Genomic DNA, 19,164 nt, shown 5'->3' with positions numbered 1-19,164 from the left:
CACAATTGAGTGCAATTGTGAGTCATGCATAATTGCTCGCTGTGAAACCAGTTGGTGCGTCATGAACATGAAAACAAAGTAGCAGCTACTGCACAGAAACGCGCACAATGGGATTGTTTTATGAAAGGGAACATACGACCTTGTGGCCTATACTCTGCCTGCCGCACCATCAGCCGATAGATTAAGAAAGTGCGTGCGCTTTTCAAATCATTTGTTAGCAAAACAAAACAACGTTTCATGGCCGTAAGACAAGCCCTGGTAGATTGCGCTCCCGCTCCGGTCCCGCAAAGGACGATGCCACCAAAACTTCTTACTGCGATAGCAATTGCGTGGACAGTCTCGGCTGGCTTTTACCGTTGCTAATGCTGCCGTCATGCATCGTATATGTACACGTATCTATATATAGGGAAACTGAAAGAAGAAAAAACAGTTGCCCGCACTTGGTATCCAGCTCATTGCGATGCGCCGACGAGCGGTTATCTTCCACACTTACTTTGCCCCACGCACGGGGGCCGGGAGTTTGATGCTTGTGCACTCCCGCTTATCCTTTGATGGGGAGAATCGTGTGAATTGGCGTTTCACCGGAATGATTGCATTACTTGCTTGGGCCACAAAGGTCAGGTTCACTCGCTGGGAAGGCCTTGTTTGCGAAAAAAGCGTGGTTTTCAAACACAGCTAAGTAACAACTGGGACACTGGTACGTTCGCATTCATATATTCACCTCTGATTACGTTTCGAGCGCCGTTTTTGTTTGAACGACACGTTGAACATATAGTCGCAAACTTTGTTAGTTAGCTCTCGTCCTGTGTGTGTGTTGTCTTTCTGTTCATTTGTGAGAGAGCAGCGTGCTGCATATTTCAATCGGCTATCCGTTCTCAACGTTACATTCCAACTTATTGCTATCGCATTCAGTGCTCCTCCTTTGCAGCTAAACTCTGACTTTTTTTATCCGTCGGCTGATGCTGCTGTAGGCGGCTGCGCCATAGCGCAAGCACTCGCTCATGTGTGCCTTTGACCAAAGCTGGGCATTATACGCGAGAAGATGGTGTTACTTATGAATCAGCACTTGTGTCCAATACAAGCGTGCGTCCGTGTCTAATGCCTACTCCTTGTGTATGTCCTTTTGGTGCTCGCGTGTAGCCTGTTTGGAAGCTGTGAGTTATGTTTAAATCTACTTTAGTGGGGGATACACACCCTGTGTGATAAACAAGATCAGCGCAGAAAGCGTGGACACAGCGGAAACAGTCTAAAATGAAGAGCACGGGCACTGACTTCAAGTCAATTTATTACCAGAAGAAACATGACATGTATGCAATCAGAAGATTCTCCTAAGGAAGGAATATCGAGCACGTGTCACGAAGCAAAACATAGTGAAAAACATGCTCTTACTTGTGAAGTTAGGGCTGCCTTCTGCAAAACTTATGCGCTACATAAGTCAGGAGCCTATTCACTACATAAGCGTATGTACTACATAAACCAGGAACGCTAGCTGATGCAGCAAACATATCATTTTTAACGCTTGACGGCGCTGACCTCCCTCCAAGCGAGCCGAGGCCACGTTTCGAAGCGTTTGAGCTAAAATTACTGACGGTTGAACGTGTCCATTACATTTACCTGTTTCCGCATTAAGGCAGCTCTTTTCATCATAAATAGTTGCTAAGTAAGCTTTTCTAACTATTTATATTTGTGACACCAGACACCATATGCTCGAACACAAGCACTCGTTGCGCCTTAACATAGGGAAACTTTATAAGTAACACCTCTGTTTTTGCTGCAGTCGTTCACTTGTGCATGTCACAGTGGTCATGGGTTCCAACAAGAAGAAGACAATCTACACATTTCCCCGCATTCCTGTGAGTAAAAGACAGCTGTATGTGGAAGCTTATGTGGACTATTGTACATGGTTGAATATGTTTGTTTGAGTAGCTTAAATCGCATCCCCACTTACTTGAACAGAAAATACAAACGACAAATACCAATACAGACGCAGGCAATACTCTACAACTGCGTACTAGCAGTAGACATGTGTTCTTACAAACAGTATGCGTTTCAATTTCGTGTATTTCAAAATTCTTTGTAGTGTGCATATTTTCTAATGTTGCTTGCATCATTAAACTGATGACTAGAAGCTTGTACACCATCTCATATAGCTTAAAATTCTAGTACCCGTTTAATGCTAAGTTCGCCTGGTTGTTTTTGCTGAGAAAAACAAAAGTGCTTGATCATCTTTAAATCTGTGGTATGTAGTATATGAACGTCCGCGGGCTTTTTCTTCAGCCAGCACTTAAAAAAAACTCAGATGGATACACTGTGGCGTTGGTTATCACGTCGTGCATGTGAGTTAATTTACAGGTGCGTTTATGTGTCGTCATATGGGGATGCTAACCTTTATCTCGAATAACTAAAGAGAGTAACGGTTCACATACAAGAAAGGTTGGTTGGAGTATTCGGCGTTTCCTATGCTTATGAGTGCGCGTCCCCAGATACAAGATAAGAAAACATTTTTTTACAGCCCAAAGTGGTGGTGCTCATTTATCTTAGGGAGTGTATAGCGCTTCACAGTTTTCGTTCATCGGAGCATCAAAATTAGGCGCTGGAACCTTGAAAACGTTGTACAGCACACAGAGATAAACGAAAAAACCAAAACTGGCTGAAAGAAGGGACAAAAAAATCTAGTTTTCAGTATAACCTGCCCCCTACACAAGTTCGGCATCGCTCCACCAGCATTCGGTTAAGCGCACAAAATTCTTACCATATCTCAAGCTACGAACGTGAGTGTTTGAGAAGCAAATTACCCATTCAAGAGACAGCGCATGGAGCAATGTGAGTGCATGAGTACATCGTGTAACGAAGTTGACCGGCTTATCACGTCTGCGCTTCAACAGCGTTCGTCACGAACACTGCCACAATTTATTAACAATTTAGTAACGCGCATTTATCGACTTCGCCGTCCTACGTAATTTATGATATGTCTTGTACCATGGAGATCCACATACCGTGATACTAGATAGATGCGAGGCACTTATCCAGGAGTTTCCTATGTGGCAATTTTAAAATGAGGGTAAAAGAATGGTGTCCGGAACACACTTCGCAAACTGAAGCCCAAACAGGGTTGTAGCGACACACTTTAGGCATGCGCAGCCTCCACCTCCTCATAAAATACTCAGCGTGACACGCCAACACGCCAAACTGCATGTCTGATAAGGACAGCATCCCATGGCGTAATTGAAGAAATGAGCCACTAGTGGTGCCTACAAATTCAAGCTGCTACCCATCTGCTGACACGGTAACTGAACTAATCGCACCGCCGTGACTAACCTCGAAGCCCTAGCCGCTATTCACCAGCAAGTGCAACAACTTCAACAGCAGCATGCCCGAAACACCTCCGCGACTCGCTTGTTGGCTTCACTGGAGAGTCCAGAAGGCCTGCTAAAGGCACCTCAAACCTTGCTGTATACGACATCTGGCGTGTCGCTATCAAGCGTCCACCGCTTTGGTGGGACTTGCTCGTGGTATGGTTCATCCGCGTAAAGCCTCAGTTCTCTCTTGTGCACGTGACACAAGACTTCACCCGCTACGATTGCGTCGTCGCTCACCTGGACGTACGCTACGCCAATGAGGTTCGGGATATTCTTGCCTAGCTACAAACGACCAATTTTTGCAACCACCCGAAAACGGAACTCACCGCCACTCTTCCTACTAAAAAACCAGAAAGTATAAAAACTGATGTCCTCGGAACTTGCTGAGCGCAAAGCTTCGCAGTTCTTGCACAAAAACCACGCGCTCACAGCGGGTGACATGAAAATCCAGGACTATTTCCCGCAAGTGGTTAGACTCCGACTTCTGCCACCTATCAGAGCCAGTCTTCAGGGTCAGGATAGGCTACTTCTCGACGAAGGTACCGACATCACCAATCACGTCATTGAGGTATCCTTGCTACAGCTATCACCCACCATCCAGGCTCTTGACGCACCGTTGAATACCACAGCGCTTGAACAACGTATCGAAGACATCGATCAGCAGCTCACGTCTATTCCAATACGCTTATATAAAGTCTTTTGACGCACTTTGAAAGCCATTACCGTAACACCACCTCATTGTACTAGCCTGATGACAACGAACGGCGTTATTACCATCGTTCTTTTAGGTACAAAGCCGTGCAATGCAGAATGCCCTGTTCGCTGGTAATGAGAGAAACGCCAATGACTTCTAGTAGATGCAGCTGCACGCTGCCAAATTTGAGGCCGCCACATCTTTCTTACGGGCCAAATCACGAAGCAGTGGTTTCTTGAAGACAGCGGTTCCGACATTTGCTGCTACCCATGAATTCGAGCTCAGTGCAGTGAAACAGCTCACAATCAAGTGATTTTACAACTGAGATGCGAATACGCATCTCCGTTGTAAAATTGCTGTCTGAAAAAGCACACTCTTTTCTCAAACTAGGACTGCGAAACGATTGCAGGGACGTTTTTGGGCCTGGTAACTACAACAGAATGATTCCGGTGAAAGCCACAGGCCATCCAAGACGTACCATCCTCCCAACTACGAAGTAAGGGCGCGCAAGCGAGCGTTCACCTTCTCTTTCCGGTGCAAAGCACGCGTGGGAAATGACAGCACACGCCGCCAAGCACTCATTGCGTCATCTTGCTGGTAATGCTGAAAACTCGATAGTTCCCACCGAAATGCCCTTAACCAGCGGTAAGTGGTAGATATAAATAGCTTGCAGTTTGAACGTTAAAGGACATGCATCTCGGTGGCTTAGTGGTTAACGCCTCGCATTCACGACTCAGAGGTTCCACGTTCAATTCTGCTCACCAGAGTTTTTACAGATTTTTTTCTCTCTTGCGTTTTCATATATATATGTACATATGCGTATACGGTAAGTGACGGCGACGCGGACGCTGTTGGCGAAATCCAGCCTATAGTGCCCGTGTATTTGCTATCGCAGTATAAGACCGAAGGCTGGCGGCTCCGTGGGGACTAGTGCTTTCAACGCGCGCACCATCTCTTCGGTACCCTGCACACCACTTAAAAGACTCCGTTCTTCGCATACACGGTTGCCACGTCTTCTTCATACTAAAATTTGGGAAAACACGCATGCTGATTCCCGTCAATGCTCATGACGTCGTGAAAAACACAATCGCTACCCCCTTTCGCTTGTTAGGGTTTCCCTTCATGACCTTTGGCCTCAGGAACGCCGGAAAAACTTGTCAGTGCTTTATTGACGAAGTTGACCATTTTCTCGGCTTGCGCTTTGACTACCTTCATAACATACTGCTCTTTTCGCGTAACGGTGAAGAACATCACAAGCACCGTCATCTCCCTTTCCACCGCATCGATAACCATGGTCCACTCGTCAACGTTCAAAAGAAATGCTGGGCACTTCTTCCGTCCACTTCCTCAGCAACGACGTTTCAGCAAAAAAAAAAAACTCATCTTCAACTTGCAGGAGGCTCTCAACTCACCACCGCTAAAGACCTTCGCCGTTCACTTAGGCACGCGGAACTCTTACAGGTGTTTCTTGTCGCACGCGGCAGACTAAAAGGCTTAACTAAACGATGTCTTAATTTGCCTATGCGTAAAAGAACTCGACACGTGGACATCAACTTCATCGGAAATTTTCAAGACTGCTAAGCTGCTCTGTGCACCGCCACACTTCTCATCAGGGTCGTCGTTGGTGCCAACTTTGTGCCACAGAAACTTCTTTTAGACCCCTTTCACCACAGAGACATCCAGTGGGTGCTATGGCTATTTACTGGCTAGCTTTCAGTAGGTGTTTTTTTCCAAAATATTTTATTTGTTCATCAATTACAAAGACTGGTCATAACACTCATTTTTTTACTTAGCTAGGAAGTTGGTGAGAATACTAAATGGTGCCGACTTTGAAAAATCTGTAAACAAGGGTTATGTTGAGCCAACGTTTTGATAAGCGGTGTTGTCTTCCTCAAGGCTAGAACAACCGATTTCTTTAGCGTTTGCGTGTCTACGCTTCGTATCCTCTCCCTCAATCTCAGAAAGAAAGAGGAGGGGCAACATTAGATACACGAGTGTGAGAGAGCGGGGGAGGGGGTTCTGTAATGAATCGTTTGAATAAAACAGAAAGACGTATTTCATGAAAAAAAAAGAAAGTGGCGAGCAGGCTAGGTGGCACACATGTAGCTCATCGCGGTTGTTGAACAGGTTGTAAGAAGTTAACAATGGCAGGTTTTCAAATCCTAAACGAAGGTCTTGATGAAGTTTTTGCGGTCAACCAGACTCATAAAACGACTGTGAAACTCACGTGCCTGAGTGTGTGTTCGTTTTCATTTTTTCTTTACCCACCGCTTTCTCTCCTTTCCCGCTACTTATCTTTTCATACCCAGTTTTCTTTCTTCGGTAAAGAGTACCAAACCGGATATTTTCTTCTGGTTAGCCTCCCTGCCTATCACTCAACCTTTCTCTCTCTCACACACACTTTCTCTGGTGCATGTATCACATTGAATAGATTCAAGAGCCCGTTTAGAAACGTTTAAACCTTCCAGCAGAAATGAAACAAACTTCGGAGTAATGTACGTCTCTGTTTACTTTCTATCTCTTGCGAATTCGAGTATTTAGAGTTTTAGATCATCAATGGTTTGCGCTGCTACACTCAAATGCTGTGCCACTCTTTTCGGTAATTTCTTGGCCGTGTCCGCGTGATCACTGTTTAATCTTACGTTACCAGGCTATCTTGTTTCGTCAATGTACTGTAAACGACAACATAAACATTCGATCGTGTAGATAACATTTTCACAAATCCAGGTAATACTAGGATTTATATGATGTATATGATCACTCCCGGTGCTTTTAACGTTCATGCCATCTTGAGGGTGTTTGCAAGTTTTGCATTTTGAACGGGAGCTTGACGTTATCAGGGTAACAAAATGAGAATTGACTTTCGCATACACCAACATGTCCTTAAAAGTCCTACTGCGGCTGTACACGACATTTGGTCCTTCGAAAAACACTTTTCTTAGGCGCTCATCCCTTTCCTGTATTGGATGATATTGATACGTGTATGGAACTGTCACCCCGACACAGCTGAATTGGCACCTAAATGAAGAAGACGACAACTTGGTTGTTGTGGGTTGAACTTTCGAGCTTCTCCCGTTGGCCTGCATGACTGTGCGCTCTTTAAGCCGTTAGCAAGACCAGCTCTCGGTGAATAAATCTTCCCCGTAACATCTTTTGGTGGAGGTACTGGGTCTTCACACAACCCGGCTCTGGAACTCCGCAGTGGACGCCAGCTTTGTTCAGCCGCGATGCCTGAAACTGGCACTCAGGCCTCGCCATCCGCGCCGGCTCCATCACCTGTGATTCCCCCCCCCCTCCCCATCTTCTCGACCCTGGCACGTTTTCCGGGACGAACAGCGCGGACGTCGAAGAATGGCTCACATTATTCGAGCGGGTCAGCAAGCACTACAGGTGGGACGAAACGCTTATGCTGGCAAACATTCTATTCTACCTACGGGGTACGGCACGCGCCTGGTATGAAACGCATGAAGAAGAATTAACCAGCTAGGACACATGCAAGCAAAAGCTTCGCGATTTGTTCGGTCGGTCAGTTGCTCGTCAGATGGCAGCCAGGCAAGAACTCGCGTCGCGTGTTCAATCATCGACGGAGTCGCACGTCACGTACATCCGAGACGTACTGGCACTGTGCCGGAAGACTGACAAAAACATGTCCGAGGCGGACAAGATCAGCAACGTGTTGAAAGGCATTGCTGATGATGCTTTCAACATACTAATGTGCAAGAACTGCACCACTGTCGACTCCATCATATCTGAATGCCGGCAATTTTAGCAAGCTAAAAGCAGGCAAATCACCCACCACATCGCGAGACTACCAAACACTGCTGCGACTTCGTCTTGCGAGGATTCTGCAGCGCCCCGTTCACTTGCGCCTCCTGCCAATATCGCAAGGATTGTTCGCCAGGAGCTGGAAGCCACGGCACCCACTTCCTATCAGCCCCCTGCGCAAGACAACTGGGCAACAGTCTCGCTTACTCAAGCCGTCGTACGTCAGGAGTTTGCTAACCTGGGCGTCCAGGTTCCCCAGCCCGCCAGACTTATGCCGCGGCCCATGAGCACTCCCGTCCACAACGCTGACCACCACTGTGCTCCACTTGTCGCTGCGGCAGCTTTGACTCCTCGGTTTCCACCACGCTACCAAAATCCATCTGAGTGGCGCACGCACGATGATCGACCCATCTGCTTTTCTTGCTCCCGTGTTGGGCACATCTCCTGCCATTGCCGCAACAGGTGGTATTTCCGGCTAAGCTTTCGTAATGTCGATCACCGTCAGAACCGTGGACACTATTCGCAACCCGGTGTTCCGGATGACCATATTCTGGACCCTTCAGCTCGCCATTCATTTCCACGCTCCGAACCGTCCTACGCTGACGTCGTCACCCAAAGAAACTGGTCTAGCCGCTCGCCGTCACCTCATGGTCGGCCGTCACGCTCCCGTCAACGCCGCCACTCTCCGTCACCGACTTATTCTGGTCATTCCCCGGGAAACTGGCGAGTGCAGCTCCTGGGGGTGGCACTGCATTGACGACTTGGAACGAAAACACTCAACCGGCTACAAACTCAAGACGCAATTTACTTCGGGTGTTCGTTGATGGCCACGCCGTTACTGCTCTAATTGAAACTGGTGCCCAAGTATCTGTTATGAGTTCTACACTTTGATCTCGCCTGAAAAAGGTTCTCACACCAGCTATGTTCTCTACTGTTCGAGTTGTCAACGGAAGTCGAACATCGGTGCTTGGTATGTGCACTGCCCGCGTTACTGTTGCGTGCCACCACACTTCCGTTCTCTTCGCAGTCCTCGATGCTTGCCCACACGACGTAATCCTTGGAATTGACTTCTTATCCGCCCACTCCGCCTTCATCGATTGTTCTACCGGTATCTTACGGATTGAATTGCCTTTGTGCTCCGATTTCACTCCTCCAAGTCGCACTCGGCTACGATCTGTGGAGTCTCTACGGTTACCGCCCCAGGCTGCTATGTACATTCCTCTGTCGCCCTTCCCGTCCGTTCCTGATGGAGACAATCTGGAAGCTCCCCTGATTGATTTGATCCTTACGCACCACATCGCACTACCACATATTATAGTGGTTGTTGCTAACAACAAGGTGCTACTTCCAGTTCTGAACTTCTCTAAGTCGACCCAAGTGCTTCCCCAAGGCATCACTTTAGCCAATCTTTCCACCCTTGATGAATGTTCGATTTGCTCTTTTACACCTGACACTAAGACCATGGCGAAACCTGTCATCACGTCGCAAAATAAGGCGTTCCTCGACGAAATGATATCCAGCGACCTCTTACCTTCCCAAGTTGCGGCGCTCCGGGGTGTTCTATTTTCTTACCTGGATATCTCTGACGTCGACGACCGTCCTCTGGGCCGCACAAGTGCCGTAATCCACCGCATCGACACCGGCGACGCCAGTCCACTCCACAAACGCCCTTATCGCGTGTCACATGCTGAGCACCAAGTAATACAGACGGAGGTCGAGAAAATGCTGAGTAAAGACGTCTTTGAGCCTTCATCGAGTCCTTGGGCCTCCCCTGTGGTCTTAGTTAAAAAAAGGACAACACCTGGCACTTTTGCGTCGTCTATCGCCACCTGAATCGGATCACCAAGAAGGACGTTTATCCTTTACCCGAATCGATGATGTGCTCGACTGCCTCCATGGCGCCAACTATTTCTCGTCCCTTGACCTTCGATCCGGATACTGGCAAATTTCGGTCGACGACCGCGACGACGAGAAGACAGCATTCATCACGCCCGACGGCCTTTACAAATTCAAGGTCATGCCTTTTGGGTTGTGCAATGCCCCGGCTACTTTTGAACGTATGATGGACTCACTTCTTCGTGGTTTCAAATGGTCGACCTACCTTTGCTATCTGGATGATGTAATAGTTTTCTCGCCCTCCTTCGAAAGCCACCTGTGTCGTCTCTCGGCAATTGTTGACGTTTTTCATTGCGCTGGTCTCCAACTGAATTCGTCGAAATGCTCATTTGGACGTCGGCAGATTAAACTACTCGGCCACATTGTTGACGCCACTGGTGCTCAATCCGACCCTGACAAAGTCCGTGCAGTCCGAAAATTCCCGGTTCCGCGTTCTACAGAAGAAGTTTGCAGTTTTATTGGGCTTCTCATACTTCCGGCACTTTGTCTTCAACTTCGCGCATATTGCTAGGCCCCTCACGGATCTCCTCAAAAAGAATGTAACCTTTTCTTGAGGAAGGGACCAAGAACCTTCCTTCGCGTCGCTAATTACCGCCCTCACATCACCACCTGTGTTGGCTCATTTTAATCCAGCGGCTCGAACAGAGCTTCGCACCGATGCAAGCGGCCATGGCATTGGTGCTATACTCGCTCAGATACAGAATGGCTCTAACCGTGTGATAGCCTACGCTAGCCGCGTTTTGTCGCAAGCGGAACAAAATTATTCCATCACTGAGCGGGAGTGCTTAGCCCTCGTTTGGGCTATTGAGAAATTCTGTCCGTACTTATACGGACGTCCGTTCGCAGTCATCACGGAGCATCATGCGCTTTGCTGGCTCTCGACGCTTAAGGACCCTACAGGAAGACTCGGTCGATGGGCACTTCGATTACAGGAGTACACGTTCTCGGTTGTTTACAAATCTGGAAAGCTGCACAGCGATGCTGACTGCTTATCCCGGCACCCCGTTGATTCACCTAGCTCCACTGATTTGGAATCCGATGCCTGCGTTTTAGCCATCACTGACTTTCTGAACGTGGCTGACGAACAGCGCCGAGATTCATCGCTGCTCACCCTCATTGACCGCCTTTAATCGCGTTAGGCTGACCCTTCTCTTAGCAGATACCTGCTTCAAGACAACGTTTTGTACCGCCGCAACATATACCCTGACGGCGCGGAACTTTTACTCGTCGTACCGCATCACCGGCGAAAGGATGTTCTGCGACAATTCCGCGACGCTCCAACTTCTGGACATCTAGGAGTCTCCAGAACTTATGACCGCATTTGACGACGAGTATTCTGGAAAGGTCTGTACCACTCTGTTCGCCGTTACGTCGCATCTTGTGACCTCTGCCAGCGCCGAAAGAAGCCTACGACTCCCCCTGCAGGTCTACTTCAACCTATTGAAGTCCCAGCTGAGTCATTTTATCGAGTGGGGTTGGACTTGCTAGGTCCCTTTCCTACTTTTACAACTGGAAATAAATGGATTGCAGTGGCCACAGACTATGCCACTCGGTATGCAATCACTCTAGCGCTACCAACCAGCTGCGCAACCGACCTTGCCGACTTCCTGCTGTACGACATTATTCTCCAGCATGGCGCTCCGACTCACCTGCTCACAGATCGTGGTCGCTACTTCCTATCTCGTGTGGTTGATGATCTACTCCGATCCTGGCTACCCGTCACAACTTCACCACATCTTACCACCCTGAGACTAACGGCCTTACGGAGCGCCTAAACCACACATTGACGGACATGCTTTCCATGTACGTATCTACCGACCACACTGATTAGGACATAGCTCTTCCGTTCGTAACCTTCGCCTATAACTCGTCGCGACATGAAACAGCGGGCTACTCCCCTTTTTATCTACTCTTCGGACGTCATCCCTTACTGCCCTTCGACACACTGCTTTCATCAGACCACCCATCCTCCACTTCGTACGCTCAGGATGCGATCACCCGGGCCCTCGCGGCACGCGCGGTAGCGCGCGCTCGGTTATTGTCGTCGCAGACAGCACAGAAGTCCCTTTACGACCGTCGACATAGAGATGCCGTTTTTTCTGCGGGATCTCTTGTTCTCCTGTGGCTCCCATCTCGACGTGTTGGCCTCTGCGAGAAACTACTATCGCGATACGCTGGGCCCTACCGAGTCATTCATCAGGTCACACCTGTGACCTACGAGATCGCCGCTACCACAAAGTCGTCAGCTGCTGCGCCCCGAACGGAAGTAGTCCACGTTTCTCGTCTCAAGCCCTACAACCCCGACTCGCTCAATTAACAGGCACCGAGACGGTGCCTTACGGGCCGGGGTGATGATACGTGTATGGAACTGTCGCCCCGACACAGCTGAATTGGCACCCAAATGAAGAAGACGACAACGTGGTTGTTGTGGGTTGGACTCTCGAGCTTCTCCCGCTGGCCTGCATGACTGTGCGCTCTTTAAGCCGTTAGCAAGACCAGCTCTCGGCAAATCATTCTTCCCCGTAACAATATTTATGAAGAATTTTATTTGTTCGGGAGCGCAATTAAGTACTTGGTTGTTAATGAAAAACGACGTCGCTAAAACAGAAGGTGCTGAATTGCCAGGTGAAGCATCAAAACCGCTATACATGATGTGTTGAGGGTGTGCTTAACAGCATCCCACTAGCACGCGCAAAGCAGTATGTCGGTCATACCGGTCGATGCGTGAATAACCACTTGTGAAAGCAAAGAATAATTGTTTCACAAAGAATGAGCTAGGGGGCACTGAGCCATTTGTTTTGCACTGAGCCGATTGCTTAGACACTCCTGAATTCAAACCCGTATTCGAAAGTTGCCGGGTGGTAGGTCGACGTGGTTCCGAACTAACGCGTGAGATAATTGAGGCAGAAGAAATTAGTAGATTTTGCGATAACTGTGCTAGCATTTTTTCCATTGCCTTGACTTAAAAAGAAGTGCACTATTTGTCCCGAGCGCATAAGCACCTTAAGTGCCGTAGGTTGATTTCTCTTTGTACTTTTTTTGCAAATATTGGTTAGCAATCGTTTGTTCACGCGTAGGTTCTTTTTGTAATCTGCTTCGTCCCGGAATAAGTTTCCGTTGTAATTTGAGTGCTAGCCTGTGTTCATTTCTATTCTTTTTCGCTTGTGGCACTCTTTTCAGCATATTAGACCACCGGCTCGCCAACAAATTTCTCTTATGCTTTCCTGTTTAGTTCATATGCTTCGTAGTACGCCTTGTTTATGGTGTCTTGCCCGTAGTTCTCTTTAACTGAAGTTTTTCTTAGGTTACTTGAGTGGGTGCATATTCATTGTCGTCGCTAAACATCTTTCTTATGCACCTGGCATATCCGATAAGACGTCTTTGTTTGCAGTGTTGCGAATAATGACTAGTGTGATCTAGGTATTGATGGCTGTATGTCGGTTTTATCTAAAGGTTCGTCTTTACATTCCTGCTTCAATAGACTTTTGTGTGCTTTGTAAGTTAATTTTATTGGGAGAATGGTGCTTGATAACTTCCATACTATAGTGAAACTTGTTACAGGGATCAATGAATGCATTCAATGCGCTTACGCAGTGTTCCCATATAATAAATTTGTCGTATATTATTTATTCAGAATACCGTCAATCCCGTGATGGGACTATTACAGGAGTGGTGTCATATTGTACATTGTAAAAACAAGCAATACACAGACTAAAAATACATTTTGCAAGCACTTGAAATTTCAGGCAAATATCTCAAACATAGTGCGAAATTCGTCGTAGTGATAGGCAGAGTCTTCATGAATATAAACATCAGAATATTTGCTAGGGCAAGCAAAAAACAAATACAAATCGTAAGTGTACAGACAGAGTTACAACTTGCGACATCATCTATTCAGGAAATCACGGCTAAATAAAAGTTAGCACACATTCATTCGCACGATTAACAAATTTATCAACTGTCTGCTGTGTCAACACGGTGGGATGCAGGGCATTTTAAGCGCGTATGGTTCGCGGAAAGAAAAAGTGGCCAATAACGTTGTTTTTGAAGTGATACTCATCAAGTGTGTAACAACCTTATTTCGTGTTTGGCGCTTACTGTTAACCTTAACATAATTAGCCAGATTTATTTCAAAGAGTTGTGTAGCACCAGTTGTGTAGCACAAAAATCATAGACTATGAAGCTTGGCACGGCTCACCAGGGTGGGCAGATGCGCTCTTATCAAAAGAGCAGTAGGTCAGTCGGTATGCCTATAACGGTTATAGGTAAAACGAACTGCTGCACGTTGAATTTTTCAAGCGCGGCTACATGATTTTTTGTGAAGGGGAAGCAGGCCACACTCGCATATTCGACGATTGGGCGGAAAGCATGGTATACGCTAAAGGTTTCGTGTGGGGTGTCGAATGACGAAGGGTTCGCTTCAGAATAAATAACCTGCCAAGAGCCTTCTTTGTATTATGTTCAACATGCGCAGTCCAATTCAAGTCGGACGATATCAAGATGCCTAGATATTTGCAGGCAGTGACATTGCGAAGTGGGACATTTCCCTGTGATTACGAAAAATTTGCCGTCGTTTATTTTTTTCTAATTGACGTTGTGACAGTTTTCTCAGTATTTATTTCCTATTGCCACTCCCGACACCAGTTTTTGACCTTTTTAGCGAATCATCTAGTTTTAAATGATCATGGTAGTTGTCCATTCACTGGTACAGGATACAATCATCTGCGAACAATTTGATTTTTACATCGGCTACGTCAGCAACATCATTAATAAAAAGTAGAAACAACATGGGGCCTAAAACAGAACCCTGGGGTACTCCCGATAATTCTGGAACCGTGTCAGACACAAGTGCACCATATTGAACAAATTGATAGCAGTCAGTCAAATTGTTTTCGATCCACCTGGTCATAGGTCCGTTTCCCTGTATACTGCTTGGCTTTAGGATCAGTTTGGCATATATAGCAGAGATAGGTAGGCAGATTTATTAGAAATGATTTGAACAGGTATGACTCTACGAGTCCAAAGAATATGTTAACCTATGTTGGTGCAAACAGGGTTTCCATACAAGGGCCAAAACATTGTAGGTATCAGGACGAATCAAATTCAAAATAATTAGGTGCCATGTCCAACTCAGGTAATGAAACGTAAACTTCAGCATTATGGGTCTGCTTACTTGCTACGAGTCACTTTGACACCGCATCAATTCCTTAAGCTATAGGTATATTTGTGTGCTAAGAGCATACATAAATTGTTACCAGGATGGTAAGATGTGGAAGTATTTGTGTTTCGTTAATGTTATGCATTCTTCAGAGGAAATAAGGTGTATCCTGAGCAAAAGACGGTAGGGTCGTTGATATTTCAGACTTATGATGAATTACATATTTAGTAGTTACTCAGTAGGTGTATTCTTGTTGGACATTATAGCTCTGTCTGGAATTTACGCGGTGTGTAGTTAGTCTACGCAAACCTTACAAATCTCTAAAAACAGTAAAAAGCGACCTGCTTGCTTGTTTTTGGGCAGGAAGAACCATTACTCAGGGTGTGTGATTTATTCCCTTGCTAAAAATCTTTTACGACATGTTGTATGGTTTTACTAAATTTTTATATTAGTCTAATTTTTGCTAGTGCCTGTTGTTTTCAGGTTGTAGTAAAGCTTTGTTTTACTGTTTCGGAACAGGCCATATTATTAAAACATCACCCTTGTCCGGTGATTTTATGACAACGTTCTTTCTGTTTGAAAATTGTTTCAATACATAATGCTCTGAATAGTTAGGTTCTTCGGCTTTCGACTCTAGATGTACTAAACATTTCTCCTGAAACAACTTTAGTATTGCGACGGTATGAGCAGGGCTGTAGTATGAGCCGGGTAGGTAAAAGAGGAAGACGACGTTGTCTGGTGCGGCCTGAGGACTCCATCTTCCCCGCGACTGCCGAACTTCATCCTCACCCTGTAAATATATCCACCTATCGTTCAATTCGACCATAACAGTTTTGTGGTGGAGGTGCTGGGTAATCAACCAAGCAACACGACGCTTCAAGCGCCTGATCTACGACGAAGCCACCGCTTTGCTGGACTGCCCCCGTTACCACTGGCAGCTGAGATGTCTCACGAAGGAAAACGGATCCCCGCTGCTGCAGACCTTCTACCAGTCCCAGCAGCACGGCTAGTACCAGGTTCGCGTGTGTCTGGTCCATGGTTGCGTCAGGATCTGATAGTGCCTCGCACCTTCGGTGGCGAATCTAGCGAGGACGTGGATGCCTGGCTCACACACTACAAACGGGTGAGCAAATACTACCAGTGGGACGCGGCGACTCAGCTGACCAATGTAGTATTTTTCTTAACGGACAAAGCACTCGTGTGGTACGAGAACCACGAAGATGTCCTCACGTCATGGGATCGTTTCGTTTCCGAAATAAGAGTGCGCTTCGGAGACTCCATAGCTAAGAAAAAGCAGGCGGAACAAACATTACTGCAGAAAGCTCAGATCCCAGGAGAGACGTGCACGACCTATGTCCAGGCAACCTTGAAGCTCTGCAAGATTGTCAACCCTTCTATGTCAGAGGAAGACAAAGTTAGCAACCTGTTGAAGTGCATTGCCGAGGGCATGTATCAGTTCCTCATCAGCAAAGGCACCCTTGCTAAGGTAACCGACGTCATAAGCCACTGTCACACATTCGAGACCATGAAGATGCGACGTATCACCCCCAAGTTCGGTTTCCTACCGAATGTAACCACTGTGGCAAGTGTTGACAAATACACGCCGCTTGATCTCGCGTCGACAATACGCCAGGTCGTTCGAGAAGAGCTCACTTGACACGCTCGCCCGACGCCGTACGAAGCTACACCCGCACCGCCTCCTTCTCCCCCTTCCGTGTCAATTGCCGCAGCATGCGACGATGACTGCAACTACAGGCCACCCTCACCACCGAGGTCACAGCGCAATAACTACCCGCTGCCGAGGTACGAAGACCGTTTCAGTTACCCCCATCAGCCAGCCAACACCTATTACGACCCGAACGAAGATGTACCCGTACCACCACCACGTCAACGCAATGCCTTCCAGGAGTACAATGCATACCGCCAAGCCACTGTGTGCTACCGTTGCGGTATCGCCGGGCATATAGCTCGGTTTCGTCGTCGACAGAGAGAGCTAACATCCTGATATCGTTCCCCATCAGAGTTTCCGCCAGCGGGCACTGGTAACAACAACGGTCATTGGCCTGCCTATTCCAGGAGTACCTCACGGTGGGGAAATCACCGTGGCAGTTCTCCCGCTACTGAGCGTAGTTTGACGCCTCAATCCAGCCGACTGCATTGTTCCCCTTCGCCGGGACGAAACCTGTATTCACCGCCGCCACCGCCGAGAAACTAGGCAGCGCAACCGATGGAGGTGAGGTCGCACAACAGGATTTGCCTCAGATGCCTCCGCCAGTTATAATGACCAAGAACAAGATACGTGTGGAATTGGATGGCTTTTGTACAAGTGCTTTAGTGGACACTGGTGCTACGATATCAGTTATGAGTCTTTCTTTCAAAAGTCGCACTGGCCACAAAGTTCTGTTTTCTTGGGGCGAACCAACAAGGTTTCGTGGTGTTGGTGGGGAAGTACTTCATCCTGTCGGAGTTTGAGCTGCCAATGTCTTATTGGCAGGAAAGGTGTTCCCAACAGAGTTTCTTGTGCTGGAACGTTGTACCCACGATGTGATTCTCAGTCTTGACTTTCTCCAAGGATGTGGTGCTTTCGTCGACTGTAGAAGCTGTGAACATTCCGTCAGCGGTGACATTGTTCTTGCCCTCTTCGATGAGGCGCCGGAGGCCGCGAAGGATGCTCTGATTCTTTTCCGATGAGCTGACAGTGCCGCCATGGTCAATGAGGTCAGTTGCGGTGTTCGCCCCAGAATATGCCACATCCTTTGACGCCAATATCTTCAAACGAGAACGATTGAATGATTTATCTTTAGACCCTTTGTTCGTTAACGCTCGGAATCTGAAAGGCAGTGGTCGCTTTCGCACTCGTGATGAAGTGTTGTGCAAAACAAATTACTCAGCAACCACCACACGTTATTTACTGGTTGTACCTCAAAGTCTTCGATGCGACGTTCTTCGTACTATGCATGACGATCCAACGTCAGGACACCTTAGGTTCATTCACAACCTGCATCGAGTGCAGCAGCGTTTTCCCTGGCCCCGAATGCGAGATTTTACGAAACAATACGTCTCGAGCTGCGAGAATTGCCAGCGCCACAAACGACCTACCAGTGCACCGCACAGCCTTCTTCATCCCGTAGACCCGCCTACTACGCCTTTCTAATAAGTGGGCATCGACCAATTGGGCCCGTTTCCGCGATCTTCGAACAACAACCGCTGGATAATAGTGTGCGTATACCACCTTACCAGATACGCCGAAACCGCTGCGATACCATCTTCTACAGCTGATGGCGTCTCTGCATTTTTGTTGCGCTCTGTTGTTTTTCGCCATGATTCATCTCAAGTAATCATCAGTGACCATGGTCGCCAATTCATCGCAGACGCTGTGGAAGAATCGCTTCGCCTCTGCACTTCACAGTTCAGACATTCGACACCATACCATCCCCAGACGAATGGTCTTGTAAAACGTCCCAATCGAACTTTTACTAACATGCTCGCAATGTATATCGCATCCAATCACAAAAACTGGGATGAGATCTTACCATTTATTACTTATGCATACAATACAGCGAAGCACGAGACCACGGACTTCACGCCCTTCTACCTGCTCTACGCTCGATCACCGCGCAGCTCCCTTGATGCAATCCTCCCATTTAAGCTCCATACCGATGAGTCCATGGCCGAAACATTGTGCCGGGCTGAAGAAGCCCGCCAAATTGCTCACTTGCACACACTGGCATCACAAGATTGCTCCAAGCAACGGTACGATCAACGTCATGATGCCATTTCATTCCACAAAGTGAATTCGTGTGGTTGTAGACACCCCAACGAAAACCTGGTTTATGTCAGAAGTTTTTACCGCAGTACACAGGCCCCTACGTCATTGTAGATCGCTTTAGTGACTTGACGTACGTTGTGGCACGGTTGATGACACCTCTTCGTCGGTCAAATTGAACGCAGTTGGTGCACGTGGCTCGCCTCAAGAAGTTTCATCCCTCCAGTGACATAAACTCGCCCAGAGGGCTTCGTCTGTGAACCGGGGATCGCTACGACATGAGCCGGGCTGTAGTATGTGCTAGGTAGGTAAAAAAGGAAGACGACGGTGTCTGGTGCGGCCTGAGGACTTCATCTTCACCGCGACTGCCGAACTTCATCCTCACCCTGTAAAGAAATCTACCTATCCTTTAATTCAACCGTAACGATATATTCATCTAGCCCTTGGCTTTGTTTTGCATATGGTGTCGAGGTGCTCGGCGCTCGCAGGGAGTCAAGGCTAACGCCTTTCTTCTCTGCCTTATCAA

General features: G+C 47.5%; 1 protein-coding gene across 4 annotated transcripts in view; it reads left to right on the top strand.

The window, feature by feature from the left end:
- Positions 1-19,164, top strand: part of LOC119159444 (uncharacterized) — a 633,480-nt gene that overhangs the window by 595,331 nt on the left and 18,985 nt on the right. For 3 of the 4 annotated variants that reach the window (XM_075890909.1, XM_075890908.1, XM_075890910.1), the window contains one exon: positions 1,778-1,853. The exons of the other annotated variant lie outside the window; for it this stretch is intronic. In XM_075890909.1, coding sequence (XP_075747024.1) covers positions 1,778-1,853 — 76 coding nt within the window. The remainder of the gene's footprint in view (positions 1-1,777; positions 1,854-19,164) is intronic. 4 annotated transcript variants of the gene reach the window in all.

Source organism: Rhipicephalus microplus, chromosome 3, assembly GCF_043290135.1.
Source record: "Rhipicephalus microplus isolate Deutch F79 chromosome 3, USDA_Rmic, whole genome shotgun sequence".
NCBI classification, from domain to species: Eukaryota; Metazoa; Arthropoda; class Arachnida; order Ixodida; family Ixodidae; genus Rhipicephalus; species Rhipicephalus microplus.
This window is presented reverse-complemented; position numbering and strand designations above follow the sequence as displayed.